Source organism: Diceros bicornis, unplaced genomic scaffold (assembly GCF_020826845.1).
Source record: "Diceros bicornis minor isolate mBicDic1 unplaced genomic scaffold, mDicBic1.mat.cur scaffold_54_ctg1, whole genome shotgun sequence".
Lineage (NCBI taxonomy): Eukaryota > Metazoa > Chordata > Mammalia > Perissodactyla > Rhinocerotidae > Diceros > Diceros bicornis.
In genome coordinates, this window is record NW_026691418.1 from 6,475,897 (window position 1) to 6,492,613 (window position 16,717).

Below are 16,717 nucleotides of genomic sequence, written 5' to 3' on the forward strand. Positions count from 1 at the left end.
GAAGCCTTCCTGAAATGAGTTTTGACTCTGCGCCTAGTGAATTAAAATCCTGAGGGTCAGAGCGGGCCCAGTGGCACAGCAGTCAAGTTCACACTTTCCACTTCAGCGGCCCAGGGTTCGCCGGTTTGAATCCTGGGCTCGGACCTACTCATCGCTCATCAAGCCATGCTGAGGTGGTGTCCCACATAGAAGAACCAGAAGGATTTACAACTAGGATATACAACTAGGTACTGGCAGCTTTGGGGAGAAAAATGTTGAGGGTCAGAGTAAAACACGAAATGAGAATATTTTACAATTGATACTTAGTGTATTAAATTACTTTCTACTTTCCAACAAACTTCACCTATTCCCAAGTCACATCAAATTTGCTTCACTCCCCAAGCACGAAACCAGGTATTATCAGTGCTACAATCCCCTATATGTCCACCTAATCTCTCACCAATCTGACATCTCATTTATCAAAAGCTTTAAGTCAGATACAGATTATTCCAATGAGAATGCACTTCATGTAACATCACTACACTATATGGAGGAAATGGTATCCTTCAAATTCCTTTCAAATTCTTACCAGTTATTTTCCAGGCTTTTGTCCTTTGTTCAGCCATTTAGCGACTGTGTATTAGTTACTCTGTTATTTTTTATTCCAACTAAACAAAACAATAAACTTTAATAATTTTAAAGACCAAGTACTCTCAACCACAGTATTTAATGCTGAAATTCTTTAGCATAACAAAAATTAGCTTCGTTTATATATTAACACCTAAGGAGCTTCAAAGGCTTTACAAACAAATCTTATTTAAAGTAATGAATTTCTTTATAGGAAGCTTGAAAATATGAGTCTGGGTTCAATTTCAGAATATAGCTCAACAACACACACTATTATAGAAATAACTATTTTCTTAAAATGATTAACTAGAGATTTAGAGGAAAATATTCATTTTGTACCAGGTAATAATATCGAAGAACCCAGCAGAGCCCTTCAACGTAAGACTGTACAATTTTACAACGGAATTTGTCATCAGCTGCATCAACGTCAAATTTGTTCTTGTAGTACCGCTGCTTCCAACCAGCTTCCCAAAGCCTAAAAATCAGGCAAAGCCAGTTCATGTTGAATTCATACACTTTCAGTAACTAGCTACCAATTTATCATCCAAATCAATTTATACTTAATATCCAGGTAAAATGTAAATGAGTTAAACAGGAATATTAACATAGCTTCATTTAATTATTTCTAAAAAGTCCACTTTCACAGGATTTATTATCAACTTAAAGATAGTTAAACGTTAAAAACTTAAACACTGATTCTAGAAAGATCATTACAAAACTACAGTAAAAAAAAAAAGAGAATAACCATTTATCAAAGTAGATACACAACACTTGTTTGCTCAGATTTTCATACTGTTTTACATGTTTTTTTGATTGTAGAACAATTCTAAAACTACATTTTAAGATGCAAATACTGAAGATATTTTATATAGTTCAAGTTCCTCAGTTTGTTAAAGTATATCTAAATTACACAAAGAAAGTCAACTAAATTACTTTTTTAAAAAAGAATAATCTAGAAGCCAGGCAGAAATTAGGTATATACCTACTCTCCCTATCCTTGGGCCTTCTCCCTCATTCAACAAAGCGTTGTTGGCATAAGTGAAGGACACGGACACACACACACACGTTCTGGTAAAACTTAGAAGGAGGTCATCAATTCACTAAATTTTCATTAATCACTGAAAATACAATGTGAAAAACCACATTTTCACTCAAAGTATATTTCTTTATTTTTTTAAGTACTCATTTCTCAATCTCTGAAAGATTTAAAGATGCCAAAGAATACTAAAAAAAAATCAAGAACGATCAAGAACGTCAGGATGATTCTCCATTAAGGGCTCTTTTCTACCATGTGCCAGATCTTACTAATTAATTGCAGTCATGTTTCAGAATACACCATATCAATTTTTTTATTTACATTTTTTTTTGAGGATGATCAGCCCTGAGCTAACATCCAATGCCAATCCTCCCCCTTTTTGCTGTGGAAGATTGGCCCTAGGCTAACATCCATGCCCATCTTCCTTTACTTTATAGGGGATGCCGCCACAGCATGGGTTGACAAGCGGTTGAACCTGCGAACCCCACGCCGCCGAAGCGGAGTGTGCACACTTAACTGCTGTGCCACCGTGCCGGCCCCTACACCATACCAATTTTAACTTTGCCCCCACGCAAAAGATTTACAGAACATCAATTAGGAGAAATATCTTCTATCCATAATGTTGAATATCACTATTTTACAGAAACTATTAATGAAATAAATGCTAAGAACTCCAAGCATTTCTTGATAGAAGCAATTCTACTTTGATTATCTTCAGCACCAAAATTAAACAATAAAGTACTAAAAAAATCAAGTTAACTATTAAGCTTATATTGATCATGATGGCTACATGGTAAAACAAAAAATATACTCCAAGACTTGCAGAAGCAGAGGATAAAAACTCAGATCAGGTAAATGCTCAATCACAAGTCACCACAGATCTCTGAATCTGACATCAAAAGATGTTGGGAAAATACAGAACCAGACATCACACTTTTGAAGTTTCTAATCATAAATACAAACACATCATCCACATCCTATAAAAGAAGCATGAGCTGTGAACCACTACTGTTTAACTTTGAAATAAATCATTTTGCAAAATTCTAAATGAGTTACAATTATTGAGGTTGTTGGCCCTTTGCACTTGAGCCCAGGGTTCAAATCCAGATTTAATCACACAAGAAGCTGTTAATCTTATTATATAATGATCTCAAACTTCTGTATAAATTAAAGAATCCAATATTCCTATTATAAATTTTAAGTATATAGCTAATGGGAAACTTCTCTGTCATGAAATATAGTTGTGCATATGCAAGTTCGTGGTTTTTAAAAATACATTTCTCTCTTAACCGAAAGCTTTTTGCATATTTCATTTTAAAGAAGAAACTTTTCAATTGAGATGATTAAAACAAACTATATCAAGTAACCAAATGTAACTGAACTTTCTGGGTTAAGCAGCTTGAAAATTTAATCTCATAACAGTAACATTCAGATCACATAGAGCTAAACACCTCATGTCTAGCCGATCTAGTGCCTGGTCTCAGAGGGAAAAGGGGCTTGGAGGACAAAAACCAGCATGCATACTAATCTAGATACTTAGGTTTAACAGCTATAGCTTACACATCTCACTGGAATTTACTGACTATCCTAACCCTCCACATTAATTACTGGTGGATAAAAAGATCACAGGCAAGCATCTGAAGGCACTGCTGCTCTAAGCTAAACAGCATTAATTAGACGGCGTCTATTTCAGCAATTTGCTAACAAAGTGCTACCAAAAAATGGCTTCACCTGACGTTATCCTCTGGTTCAGGTTCACTGTCACTGTCTTCTGCTTTTTGCTTAATTCCTCCTATCGGAGTCGGGGAGCCATCAGAAGTGAAACTCGTATTAGGAGATACTGAAGGACTCTGTAGACAATTATGACATTACAGAGGAAGGATTTAATTATTCATTTCACGTAAGAAGTTACATCCAACTACTGTTACCACCATGCTTCACAGTAATACATTTTTTTAAAGCTATTAAATAGATATGGTAAATATATTTAGAAAGTATAAAGACTGATCTTGGCCTACTCCACCTCTCCAAAAAAGAATAATATAGTACCAAGCCTCCTACGCTTAGACTCAAAAGAATTTGAACATTAGGGTAAAAACTGCTTCAGAAGAAATAAGAAAAACTTAATTTCATAGATTTTTTTTTTTTAATTATAGGACTTGAACATTTTTTTTCTTTGGTGGTTCCCTCGTGTTATGAATTTGTGATCACGTTCCACCAATTAACTAACAAAGCTGTAAGGGGAAAAATATATATATATGTATATAAACTAATACATAAAATAATGCTGGTGAGAATAAAGTTAGATGTAAGTGGTTCAACCTAGTACAACCATTCTAGAAAGCAACAGTTTAATGAGACTCCGCCAGATATCTGTTAAACTATTTTATACATGCTGTTTTAAAATTCATTGTACAAATAAAATCTATTAGTCATCTTAGAAAAATGCAGCTTTTATTATTATTTCAAAGACTTGGATACCACTTTAAATTTACCATTATCTTCCCTTTGTACCTAACTCAATGAACATAGTAGCACCCTAAAGTATTTTAATATTTAACTAAAAAATTAGGGGCAGCTTGGTGGCATAGTGGTTAAGTTCACACACTCTGCTTCAGCGGCCCGGGGTTCACAGGTTCAGATCCCGGGCGCACACCTACACATCACTCAGCAAGTCATGCTGTGGTGGCATCCTACATACAAAATAGAGGAGGATGGGCATGGATGTTAGCTTAGGGCCAAATTTCCTCAGCAAAAAGAGAAAGATTGACGACAGACGTTAGCTCAGAGCCAATCTTTCTCTCACACACACACACACACACACACAGACAAAAATTAAAATGTTCTGCAACTTTAATGTTAAATGACCAAAAACCTAAGTGGCAGAAAATGTTTTCATGGTAAAGTTTTTCTTCTGTTATTCACAGTATATTAGATATTTCAAGTAAGTTATTTTTAAATCGAGAACTCAGGAGCCTATTTTAATGATACTGTAACTAAAACCTCAGCATGAAGGTAGTTCACACCAAAGGCCAAGAAAAGTTACAACAAAGCAAAACTATATTTCACATAGAGCTCACAACACTTTCCTTTAATAAATGTATAATATCAATTTTATTCATGATACTGTATGGCTAATACTATCAAAAAAAAAAAAGAAAAGAAAAAAGAAAACAGGGGCCAGCCCTGTGGCCTAGTGGTTAAGTTTGGGGACCTCTGCTTCTGCGGCCCGGGTTCAGTTCCCGGGCACAGACCTAAAACACTCGTTGGCAGCCACCTATATACAAAATAGAGGAAGACGGGCACAGATGTTAGCTGAGGGCAAATCTTCCTCAAGCAAAAAGAGGAAGATTGGCAACAGATGATAGCTTAGGGCCAATCTTCCTCACCAAAAACAAACAAACAAACAAAAAAAAACCACAAAGAATAAAAATAAATCCAGGAAGGCACTGTTGTACTTGGAGAATGAGATGGGTATTTTCAGTCAGACACATCTGAGTCTGAAATACCAAGTCCAATCTTTACCAGCTGTATGGCCTTGGGCAATTTATTTAACCTCTGTCAGCCTCAACTTCAAACAGGGACGATACTGTTCTATCTCTTTACAGGTTATAGCAAGGAGTAAATGAAACAATATATGTGAACCATCAAAGCTGCCTGCCTGGCGCATGGCGGTTAACCATTCAGGAAGTAGTCCCTATTAGATTTTAAACAACACTAATCCATTTGGATTAAATTAGGAGACTGATATTCCTGTCAATCATCTAAGTACAGAGAAGGTGTAAACAAAGCAATCTTTCCCAAATTCACAAACAAGATATAAATTATCTTTAGACAACAAAAATAATATACCTTCGAGGGAAGAAAAGAAGAAAAGAAGTTGTTTGCTCTTTAATGCTAAAGATCTGCTGCTCTTTTCTGCTCTATCTCTACTAACAAAAGTATTCAGAAATATTTTTTCCTAAACATACCAGAGTCATACCAATTCATTCAAATTTCTTTTTAAAAAGCTGTTTTTGCAATCAAAGTTGATTAAACTGAGAATGGTCGCAAATATAATGAAACTACACTTCAGAATGCAAAATTTAAAAACATATTTATGAGGAAACAGAAGCTATCTAATAAAACATTAACCATGTTGACCATCAGTAGATACCAGTCAAGCACTGGAGCCCAGCACACCCAAACAGCTCAGAAAAAACAACACAGCAAAAATCCATAACTGTAAAGCCTTCCTTTAAATAAACTGGTAATTTGGCTTCATGATTTCCTTAAATTCAACACATTCTAGATGAAAATTCCTCTATGCAAAGATTCCAGTAGAAAGAACGGTCTCAAGGAGAATTAAGACAGGATCAAATAAGCAACCTAATCACCAATCTCCCCATTCCCATTCCCATGGCAGACATTATTAATCAATATAGTCTAATCCTGTGGAGCCTGAATATTGGAATCTTTCTCAAAGCAATCATAGCTGGCAAAGTTTAAACCTACCTGCCTCCCTGAGAATAAGAAAAAAGCATTTTATCATCAACGTGGTCTTAGCAATACTAGTCACTCTCAGTTCATTCTGTGAGGACGGTAGTCACTATAATCTTAAATGATGGACATCAGCTTTTTCCATTCTACACAAGCATCTCATTGCAAAACCTTTCACTGACTCTCCATATCCCACTCTGTTAATGGTGTAAGGAATAAGACAAGAAAGCAAAAACAGAACAAAAACACAACAGAAACTCCAGCCGCTTCTCTCAGAAGATGCAAAATCTGTTTCCAAATTCCAAATCTAAGGTCCTAAAACTTCTAAGTGTGAATTTATGGGACTATAAATTCAACCAGTCTCACGATATGGCAAAAATTTCACATATAGGGTTGCCTTGTAATAAAGGATTTGAGCATCAATAGGATAACTATTAGAATAATGAAATTTAAATGTCCCAACTTAGGTAATTTCCTTGGATATATCACAGCAAAAGTTTACATAGGATACTGTACCTTATATAATATCTTTCCTCCCTCTACAACACTCTCTCTTTCTCTCATGCCTACTATCCTGAAATAAGCAATAGCTTTGATTACCTTTTGTCTGTGTACATTAGTTCACGGTCTGTTCCCTTATCCCTGCTGCTGCCCTGCCGGGTGCTCTGAGCTCATGGTCTGCTGCCATTACAGGAAGCACTGGACAGAGCACAGCCTTGCTGGCTGAGATGATTTGCTTCTGCAGTCTGGATTACAACGTTCAAATAAGGAGGAATACCACGAGGCAAATCCATTCAGTTCCTGAGTTTATAAATAGGGAGCAACTGAGCCAGCCCTGATGGCCTAGTGGTTAAAGGTCGGCGCGCTCAGGGCTGGCCCCGTGGCTTAGCGGTTAAGTGCATGCGCTCCGCTACTAGCGGCCCGGGTTCAGATCCCAGGCGCGCACTGACGCACCGCTTGTCCGGCCGTGCTGAGGCCGCGTCCCACATACAGCCACTAGAAGGATGTGCAACTATGACATACAACTATCTACCGGGGCTTTGGGGGAAAAAAAAAAAAGGAGGAGGATTGGCAATAGATGTTAGCTCAGAGCCGGTCTTCCTCAGCAAAAAGAGGAGGATTAGCACGGATATTAGCTCAGGGCTGATCTCCCTCACAAAAAAGTTTGGCGCGCTCCGCTTTGGCAGCCCAGGTTCGGTTCCCGGATGCAGAACCACACCACTTGTCTGACAGTAGCCATGCTGAGGTGGCGGCTCACATAGAACTAGAAGGACTTATAACAAGAATATACAACTATGTACTAGGGCTTTGAGGAGGGGGAAAAAAAGAGGAAGACTGGCAACAGATGTTAGCTCAGGGCAAATCTTTCCCAGCAACAAAAAAAGAGCTTCAAAAAAAATTTGGATAATGAGAGCTACCTTAAAATATGTATTCAGATATATTCCACATCTGAGTTGGAGAGTGAGAGTGTAGACAGTGAGGAGTACCTGTATTTGACAAACTGAAGAATACTATTCTGCAAAATGCCCATAACTGATCCCTGGGAGGAAAGGGGAAATACGGCAGTAAAACCACCCTCTTCTCTTGCTCTAGCTATGAGACATTTGGATGTCCTGTCATGCTTCTAGCACCATCACCACCCAGTACCTTTGGGGAAGCAGGAAGCACTGTGGCCCGACTGCATTAGAGAAACACTGCAGCCACTTAGCTATCCACATTTACATGTATGTTCTTTTCTTTCACATCATTTAGATATTTTCATATTAATAAGGATTTAACAGAGTTAAAAATATCTCAAGGCAAAAGAAATTGAGAAAAACTATAAAACAAAACAACGCCAGGCTAAGTGATAAATTCACACACAACTGTAAGAGGCATCTGAAAGTCACCACTCTTCAATGCTACATAAAAACAAGTTACTTACAGAATTATTCTGCATCCTCATTTCATAGGCTGCTTGTCTCGGATTACTGGCTACTTGAGAACCTGGTGAATTTCTTGAACCCAAGGCATGAGGGGTTAATACTCCACCAGGAGTGAAAGCTGGTTGATCTCTCTAACATAAATGGAAATGAATGTAGAAATTAAAATTAAATCACAACACAGTTAGATGACAGGAAGAAATGAAGGCAATGGAAAAGAGTCCCTGCTGTAAGCTCTTTAAAGATGAAATGGATTTCCGTTAACATTACAGGGTTGTCTACAGTTTGATTTGATGGTAACTTACCCTGTAAACAATAGTCTGTAATATTTAATAACTCTGCTATAAAAGTACATATAATACACTTTTCTAATACACAGAAGCTATTCAAATCTCATTAGGTTATTCCCTTATGTTCACTTACAATTTCAAAATGCATTCAAGACACAATTTTAGGCAAATAAAGATAACTATTAAGGTAAAAAAATAAGCCAAGAGTTTGATTTATACTTAGGAAATACAACTTCTATTTACCCTTCACCTTGATGGAATTTAACTCTTTGTTTCCAATTAGTCAGAGCTATGATTATAGCTACAGTAGATGACAGTCATGGCTGACTGATAAAAGATATTTTTTAAACAGACAATGACGGAAAGAAAATAATAATATATAAGGTAGACATCAAACATGCCCTTCCCGATCTAAGTGGTTTTGAACCCACCTGCAACAATCAATAACTCTACTTTTCTCCCTTATAGGTTCCTGAAATTGCTCGATTCTAATAAAATATAATAATAAAAGGTAGTCCCCAAACTCCATTTGTTTAAAATCCAGTAAGGAAGACAAGAAAAACAAAAACTTAAGAAGTTAAGTGACTATAAGTGTTATGCAATTAACTAAGAAAACAAATATCACAAGCGAGAAGCACTCGAGTTAAAAGGAAGGACTGCTCAACCCGGATTACAAGCAGAAGCAATAGGGAGGCCTCGTGGAAAATGTAAGATGGGAGGGAGCCGTGAAGTCAGAAACCCACTTAGAGGGACCAAACAAAGGCAATGCTCGGAGTCAGGAGGGACTTGGTATATTTAGAAGACAACTGGGGAAAAGCAGGGTGAGAACTTGACCAGATCATAGTATGCTCTGCACGCCAGACTAAGACAGAACTGGATTCTGCGGGAACTAAGGAGTCACTGGTAATTTCTGAGCAGAGAAACAACAAAGTTTCCAGTGTTGTGTTCTAGGAAGAGTAACCTGACAAGGATATAGACAGAGTGTAGTAACTTTCAAGAAGATACAAAGAGCTAACTATTTTTATTACAAAAACAATACCCAATTACCGGAAAAAATTCAAATAGCTAAGTGCTACCCGGCCCCTCTGGCCCATCAAGTGTATCCCCTCAGACTCTAGAGCTTAGAAAGGACTTCTTTAAAACTGACACCAGCATTCTTTCTCCAGGTAAGAGGCAGCTGGGTAGACATTACGTCCCTAACAAACTACTGGATAAGGAATAAAAAGCTATCTTCCTCCCAAATTGTAAATGTATGTTATTGCCAATCTGATGAAATTAATTAAAACTCACCTTCATTCTCTTTCTCTTTTCTTTCTGTCGTCTTCTAAAACTGTCCTAAAAGTATAAAATCCACATATTCTGTCAAATAATTACACAAAAATGTAAGAGTTAAACATTACCAGGAATGATTTGGGAGACAAAGTTTTAAAGGAAGACCCCAGAAATGTAACTAATTAAACTAGGCAATGGACTATATGTTCAAAGTGCTGCTTATCAGAACTTTAGATAGACAGAGAGCATTCTAAATTGAGTTTAGATACAATTTAATTATTCCTCTTAATTTTTTTCAGATAGTTTTTGATATCATTTCAGGAAAGAATGCAAGAGTCATAACAAAGACCCTCTGTTTTACCCTGGAGCAAGTAGCCCACCAATACGGAGAAGATACAAATAAGTAACTCCCCACTTACTTTGGGCCACTGAAAGGCCTCCTTTACCCCAGAAAGCACTCCTCCCACGCCCAAGTTTCTGTGAGCATCAAGGCACTGAGACGACAGCTACGGTGGCCAGGGCTGCTGCTGTGGACTGAAACAGGGGCCAGCAGGTCCTGTACTGACTGTCATTCTACCAGCAGCTGCACTTCCATCACTTCCAAGTCAGTACTGCCACCTGCAATATAACACCCTATTGAGATCTGAACTTTGTGCTTTCTGCCAGGAGAGGGGCTGAATGCTGGATACATGGTGACTGACCACCTTAAAACCTCCTAAGACAGCAACACCACCAATTTCTTTAATCAAGCTTTTGTCCCATTTTTAAACTTATCTAGCTCACCAATGACCCACAGACTGTGAAATCCATTACTCAGTTTTCAGTCCGTATCTGACCGTGACTCTTCCTTCTTGATCCGTGCTCTTCACTTGGCTTCCAGGACACTACACTCACCTGGTTCTCCTCTTTCACTCTTGCTGAATGCCTTCACTCCTCAACTTCCCAACACCTTAATACTGGCGGTCCTCTTCACCCAGTACTTGGACCTCTCACTCTCATGGGAGTGATCATCCAGTCTCACGGCTTTAAACACCATCTACGTGCTGATGACTCCCCAGTCAGGACCTCTCCCCACTCAACATCTCCACTTGGGTGTACAAACTTCACATGCCCCAAATGGCATCCCCACCCCTAGCTTTGTGCCTCCCAGTCTTCTTTATCACAGCAGCTCAGACCATTTTTCAATTGCTCAGACAAAATGCTTTGGAGTCATTCTTAATAGCTTTCCTTCTCTCACCCCTAGCATTTAATTCACCAGCCAAATCCACTAGTTTTACCTTCAAAACATGTTCAGAATCCAATTACCTCTTATCAATCTCCACTGCCACCACGTTGGCTCCCTTGGATTATCGCAAAAGAGCCTAATTGGGCTCACTGTTTCTATCTTTGCCTCCATACAGTTAGTCTCAACAGGGCAGCTAGAGTGATCCTTTTATAATATGTGTCAGATCTTGTCACTTTTATACTCAAAACCCTCCACTGATGCAGAGTGAAAGCTAAAGTTCTTATAACGACCTATAGGGTCCTACCAGATCTGGCCCTCCACCATCTTTCTGACCTCCTCTCCTACCCCTACTACTTTCCCTCTGCTTCCTCTGTGCCTGCCACACTGGCTCCTTGCTGTTCCGTGAACATCCTGGGGAAGCTCCTGCCCTAGAGCCTTTGCACTGGCTATTCCTTCTGTCTGAAATGCTCTTCCTGCAAACACCTGCATGATTACTCCCTCATATCCTTCAAAGTCATCTGTCAGTGAGGCCTTCTCTAGTCATCTTTTCTAGAACTGCAATGTCCTCACATCCACCTTCCCAGATATTTCCTCATCTGCTTTTTTCTTCACAGCACTTATCACTCTCTAACACATGACACACTTTACTCAGTTTCTGTGTTTATTGTCCATCTCCCGCGGAAGAATATCAGCTCCGTGAGGTCAGGAATTTTTGTCTGCTTTTTTCTTTTGTTTTTTGTTGTATCAGTAACACTCAGAATACTATTTGGCACACGGTAAACACTTAATAAATATATGCTGAATAAATGAAGAAGATTTGCAAGACAAAAGGCAAACATCAAAGCTCATAAAATAAAAAGCATCATATTTCTGACCTAACTGCTCAATTTTAATAATAAATATTGATATATTCCTCTTTTACCACGTATTCTGCTGGTCAGTTAAATACCTATTTCTAAGGGTGGTAGTTACACATAAGCAAAATAGGTACACCTGGTTGGACTTTACTGATCTTTAATTTTTGTGTGCTATGAACTCCTTTGGAAGTCTGTCAAAAGCCGGAGACACACTTCCTGGGAAAATACACACACCTAGATACTATTATATTGAATTTCTGAGGGTTCATAAATTTCCCCGATGTCCAACCATGCTGACAAACATCATATGATGTCAGGGATACCAAAAACGATCCAAAGCTTTAAAATGCCCTCTCTGCCAGGCCAGCTGGAAACTTTATTACTCAAATCTGAAGCACTCTGGTATCTATCAAATCCCATACATCCCACTCTAATGGCAAATATCACCAATACTTAATAGTACAGAGTAACCTAAAACCACATAAAAGGACTGTTCTAACGTGAGGCTTTTACACCAAGTACTACACCGTCTGTGTAGTTTTTTCTGAAGCATAAATGGCAGCAGGTCAGGTGGAGCCACCAGAATTGTTGAAGGCTTAGTTAAAAATGGCTGTGCTGATAGACATTTGATATCCTAGACAAAGTCACTTATGCTATTTAAATTTTACATGTGAAAAATTCTTGCCTTCACAGAAGATTACCAAGTACCAAAGGCTTTAAAAAGAACACTTACAGTCTACTCACACTGGTATATAAAATGGTACCCAAGGTTCTAAAAAAGAGATCACTAGCTATAGCATACAAAGCTGAAGAAAATATAAAATCTTGTCAGATGCAATGACATGTTTTAATCTGTTAGGAGATAATGAAGCAATGTAGCAATATTATTATGTTGCTATTTGCTCAAAATAGCCATGTGACTTTTTATAAAATCAGTTTCTAAAAGGATTTCCTTCACTCTCTTTCTAAAAAGCTACTATCTGCTCATTTTACCCACTGCTTGCCTCCCTTGCCACTCTTTCACAACCACCCTGCAACCTACTCTGCCTCCAGGCTACTGCCCCCCCACCCCACTAACTCTTCAGGACCTCTGAACCCCTGGCCATGATCTAGGGGCCTATCTCACTCTGACGCCTCTGGCAGCACCAGTGGCTTCTCATCTCTTCAAGGATTTCCTCCCACCTCTCTAGAACTGACTCCCCTTTCTCCTTAACCTCCATGCTTCTTAAGGTTTCTGTTGGAGGCACTTGAACTCCATACAAAGCTCCAGGGATTTCAACTTCACACTCATGAGGTGAAGTATTCTGCTAATGTTCTCAAATTTCCTTCCAAAAGACTTCTGCCCTGAGCTTTACACATATCCATCTAACTGCTTCACGGACTTTTCTCCTCTCAGGTGTCCTGTGACCCCTCCAACTCAGTATCTCCAAAATGAACCTCAATTTCTACCTTGTCCTCACCCCAACCTGCTCTACTCCCACTGCTTGCTGTCTCATGAACGGCCCAACCACACTCCCAACTGCCTAAGCCAGACTGGACTTCTTACCTAAGCACTCACTCTATCACATGTCATCAATTTTCAAGTGCTTTATTATTTTATTTCCTTCTTTTATGTTTAATTGCTTACTCAGAGCTGCAACCCTCTGCCTAGACTGATGCTATCTAACCCAGAGGCCCCTACACTCCACTACCAGAGTACAGAGTTCCTAGGTCTTCACCTGACTTCCACAGCATAAACTTTTCCTATAAAACATGACATCCACTAGTTCATTCCCAGCATTCTTCCAGTCTTGGAACCCTCATTTCACATCCTGTTGATCAGACACGTATTTGGATTTTTATGTTAATCAAGATTATGAAGAGAGAAAAAAATTACAGTGCAATTCACACAGTGTGCAATACACAGTTCCACACAGCAAGCATCACAGCCTTTATAAAATAATCAAAGCACTGGCCACTCATGATTACACTGGCGTTTGATACACTATAATAATATAACAACGCACTCAAAGAGGTTAAAAGTACAATCACAGGATCATCATAGCCTATTAGAGAGAGGAGCAATTTAGCTACTGCAATAGAAACACTTTACCTCATCATCCTTTCTCTTTTTAAAAATGCTATCCTCAACTTCACCAACTGCTAACATGATCATCTGTACTCTTTGCAGATTGACATAACCACTTTCTGTAAGGTAACCCTGTAAGTGATAAAATACATGTAAAATGATCTTCTTATAAAAGCAAATACATCTGTTTTGAAATTATTCAAGAATGAACTTACCCCAGTTTTGTGAACCACATTTTTGTATATGTTAACTGAACGGTCAATTGCACCTTCCCTGCCACCAGGAAACAAACATTATGTATTAGGACCAGTACGCACTGTAAGCAAGAAGGCTACAACAGTAGTTTAAAAACCCACACAAACACACATACCGAATCTCTAACGACAGCAGGTGAGGAAGGAACTCATTTCCCACAAAGAAGCACATGAAGACCCAGTCATCAATGCTCCTCTCGACATCAAATGTGAGTGGTAGGCTGGCCATGGTGAGCTCTCTTTCCAAATACTACAACCAAAAAGGAATGCTGCCATTAAAGCTATGAAACGGCACTCTGCTTTAGAGGGCTGATTCTAGTGATTATTGCTACATACCTCACGAAGAACACTAAGACGAAGGAAGATAAACTCTCCTTCTGCACAAGGAAGACTATCTGCAAGTTCATCGTGCTGCAACAAAAGGAGTGAAGATTAAACAAGTCTACTCTAAACCCTGTAATTTGTTTCCAGCCAAACGAACATTATAGCTTTTTTTAAAGCAAGATCCATTTTAATATTACAAGTACTAAATAAAAAAAGAACACACCAAATCATTTTAAAAATAAAAATTACCCATAATCCCAATCATACCTAGACCAGGGATCGGCAAATGTTTTTTGCAAAGGGCCAGGTAGTAAATATATATATTTTAGCCTGTGCGGGACACACAGGGTCTCAGTTGCATATTCTTTCATGTTTTATTTTGTTTTTACAACCTTTTAAAAATATAAAAACCAGGGCCGGCCCCCTGCATAGTGCTTAAGTTTGGCATGCTCTGCTTTAGCGGCCAGGGTTCCCAGGTTCGGATCCTAGGCGTAGACCTACACCACTAGTCAGCCGTGCTGTGGTGGCAACCCACATATAACATAGAGGAAGACTGGCACAGATGTTAGCTCACGGCTAATCTTCCTTTAAAAATAAAAAATAAAAAATAAAGTAAAAACCATTCTTAGCTCATAGGCCAAATCTAGAGGGCTGGAGTTTGCCAATCTCTGACGGATAGCCAACCAGTATTTTGATGTGTATGCCTCTAGACCCTTCTCTGTGAGCATACAGTATACTTCTTACCTGCTTTTTTCACTCACTATGTCTTTTAAAGAGGTACTATATTCTTAAAACAGATAGAAACCTCTTTAGAGACTGGATATAATCAAGTGAACCCAAAATATGCAGAAACTAGGAGTAACTTAAAAGTATCAACAAGTTTAAAGTATCAACAAGTTTAATATATTTGATTTGTAGTTCCTTTTAAGAATAACCATTTGAAACATTACTTGTACAAACAAATCATGTGCCATGGACATTATTACCTATGAGACTTAAGCCTCGTATACTTACAAGCTATGTTAGAAAAAGTGGAGAGTAGAAAGAATGAGCACACGCATGCTTTTGAATGTGTCTTTAAAGAGTTTTCAAAGACACATTTCTATGAGAGGGAACAGAGTAAGTAGGTAAAAAATCTAATCAAAAATAGTCTTCTCTTTATTTTAAAAATGAAGCAACCTGAATATATTTAATGCTGTTCAATTATACACTTAAAAATAGTTAAAATGGTATATTTTGTATTATATATATTTTATCACAAAAAAAATAAAATAAAATTTTTAAAAATGAGGCAACTACCATCTCAAATTTCTTACCTTTCCCTTCTTTTCTCTTGGCAAACCTTCACAGTCCTTAACTTCATGTTCAAACTGATTACAAAGAGCACATGGCTTGGGTTTGTTTGGTTTGAATTCTTCTCTAATAATGGTAAAGTTGGGTTCATATGTAGCAAGGCCGAGCATAATGAGATCAGCTATCAATCAACAATGACAAAACACTGAACAGTGAGCACTTTCAGAAGATCCTTACCATAACCAAAGACATAAGACATTACCATAACACAAGACACCAACACAAAGAAAAGCCCAAAGGAGCACACAAACAGAGGCAGCAAAGTCAAAATGCCTAAAACTTCCTAGTAGTTCTCAGTCAACAAGATGTCCCCCAGATACATGGGCCTAGAGTGTAGACTACCACTCAGGAGTCAACACTCGTCCATTTTAAAGGTATGTGCAGCCATATTAAAAGGTAGAAAAATGTAAGAAAAAAATTAAAGATAGGTAAACATTAATCACAGATTAAATAACTCAGTACTAATTTCCTCTCAAACATAAAATCAGCAAGGCACTTTAGAATTTCCAGGCAATCATGAATAATTCATTACTATACACCAACTCATCAACTTGCTACGGTTTAATCCAAGAGACTCAAATTCCAAAGAAGAAACTTACCATCTGCTCCACATAAGCAATGATGAGTGTTTGGGTCATGGTTAGGCTGAGCTAAAGGAGGAGAAAACATATATTTATTATATTTATACCAGAGGAATATCACATTTTACCATTTTCTATATAATGGCTTGTCAATCAGATATTCATAAGTGATTTTTTCCTCTTTGTCTTCTAATGTAATCTATAATTTTATGTTCTCCTTCACCAGGAGCACTAGCATCAGATAAAATAACCTATAAAAGACAGTTTTTAACACTTTCAGCTCATCTCCAATTTTCTAGGACAAAAATCAACAGAACTGAGTATCTTAAAATAAACTGGGATAATTCTATTAAGATGTTATTAATTGGAAATTTTTCTTAATAAGGTGTGTGTGTATTAAACACCAAAACTGTTTACTTACCGCATGGAATAGAAAATCAAATGTCTGGG

At 38.0% G+C, this 16,717-nt stretch overlaps 1 protein-coding gene and 1 long non-coding RNA gene across 2 annotated transcripts; both read right to left on the reverse strand.

Annotated features, from left to right (window-relative positions):
• Positions 1-800: 800 nt before the first annotated feature.
• Positions 801-14,238, reverse strand: LOC131403054 (5'-3' exoribonuclease 2-like). Its single transcript, XM_058537443.1, has 7 exons — positions 14,202-14,238; positions 13,971-14,041; positions 13,780-13,887; positions 9,624-9,668; positions 8,046-8,177; positions 3,374-3,492; positions 801-1,081 (listed from the first exon to the last, which is right to left on the reverse strand). Exons 1-7 carry the CDS (start codon positions 14,236-14,238, stop codon positions 913-915), a joined length of 681 nt encoding a protein of 226 aa, XP_058393426.1. The 3' UTR covers positions 801-912.
• Positions 14,239-14,265: 27 nt separating this feature from the next.
• Positions 14,266-16,356, reverse strand: LOC131403038 (uncharacterized). The gene is made up of 3 exons (XR_009219168.1): positions 16,286-16,356; positions 15,650-15,752; positions 14,266-14,420 (listed from the first exon to the last, which is right to left on the reverse strand). It is a non-coding gene; the product is annotated as an uncharacterized LOC131403038 (long non-coding RNA).
• Positions 16,357-16,717: the final 361 nt, after the last annotated feature.

What these genes read in the sequence shown, in the direction of transcription:
- LOC131403054 (XM_058537443.1), bottom strand. Translation starts at nt 14,238, where the DNA reads ATGGCCAGCCTACCACTCACATTTGATGTCGAGAGGA. An exon ending in AAAAGAGAAAGGATGATGAG is followed by an intron (nt 9,669 to 13,779) that starts GTAAAGTGTTTC and finishes TTATACTTTTAG; the next exon opens with GACAGTTTTAGAAGACGACA. An exon ending in GAACCAGAGGATAACGTCAG is followed by an intron (nt 1,082 to 3,373) that starts GTGAAGCCATTT and finishes CCTGATTTTTAG; the next exon opens with GCTTTGGGAAGCTGGTTGGA.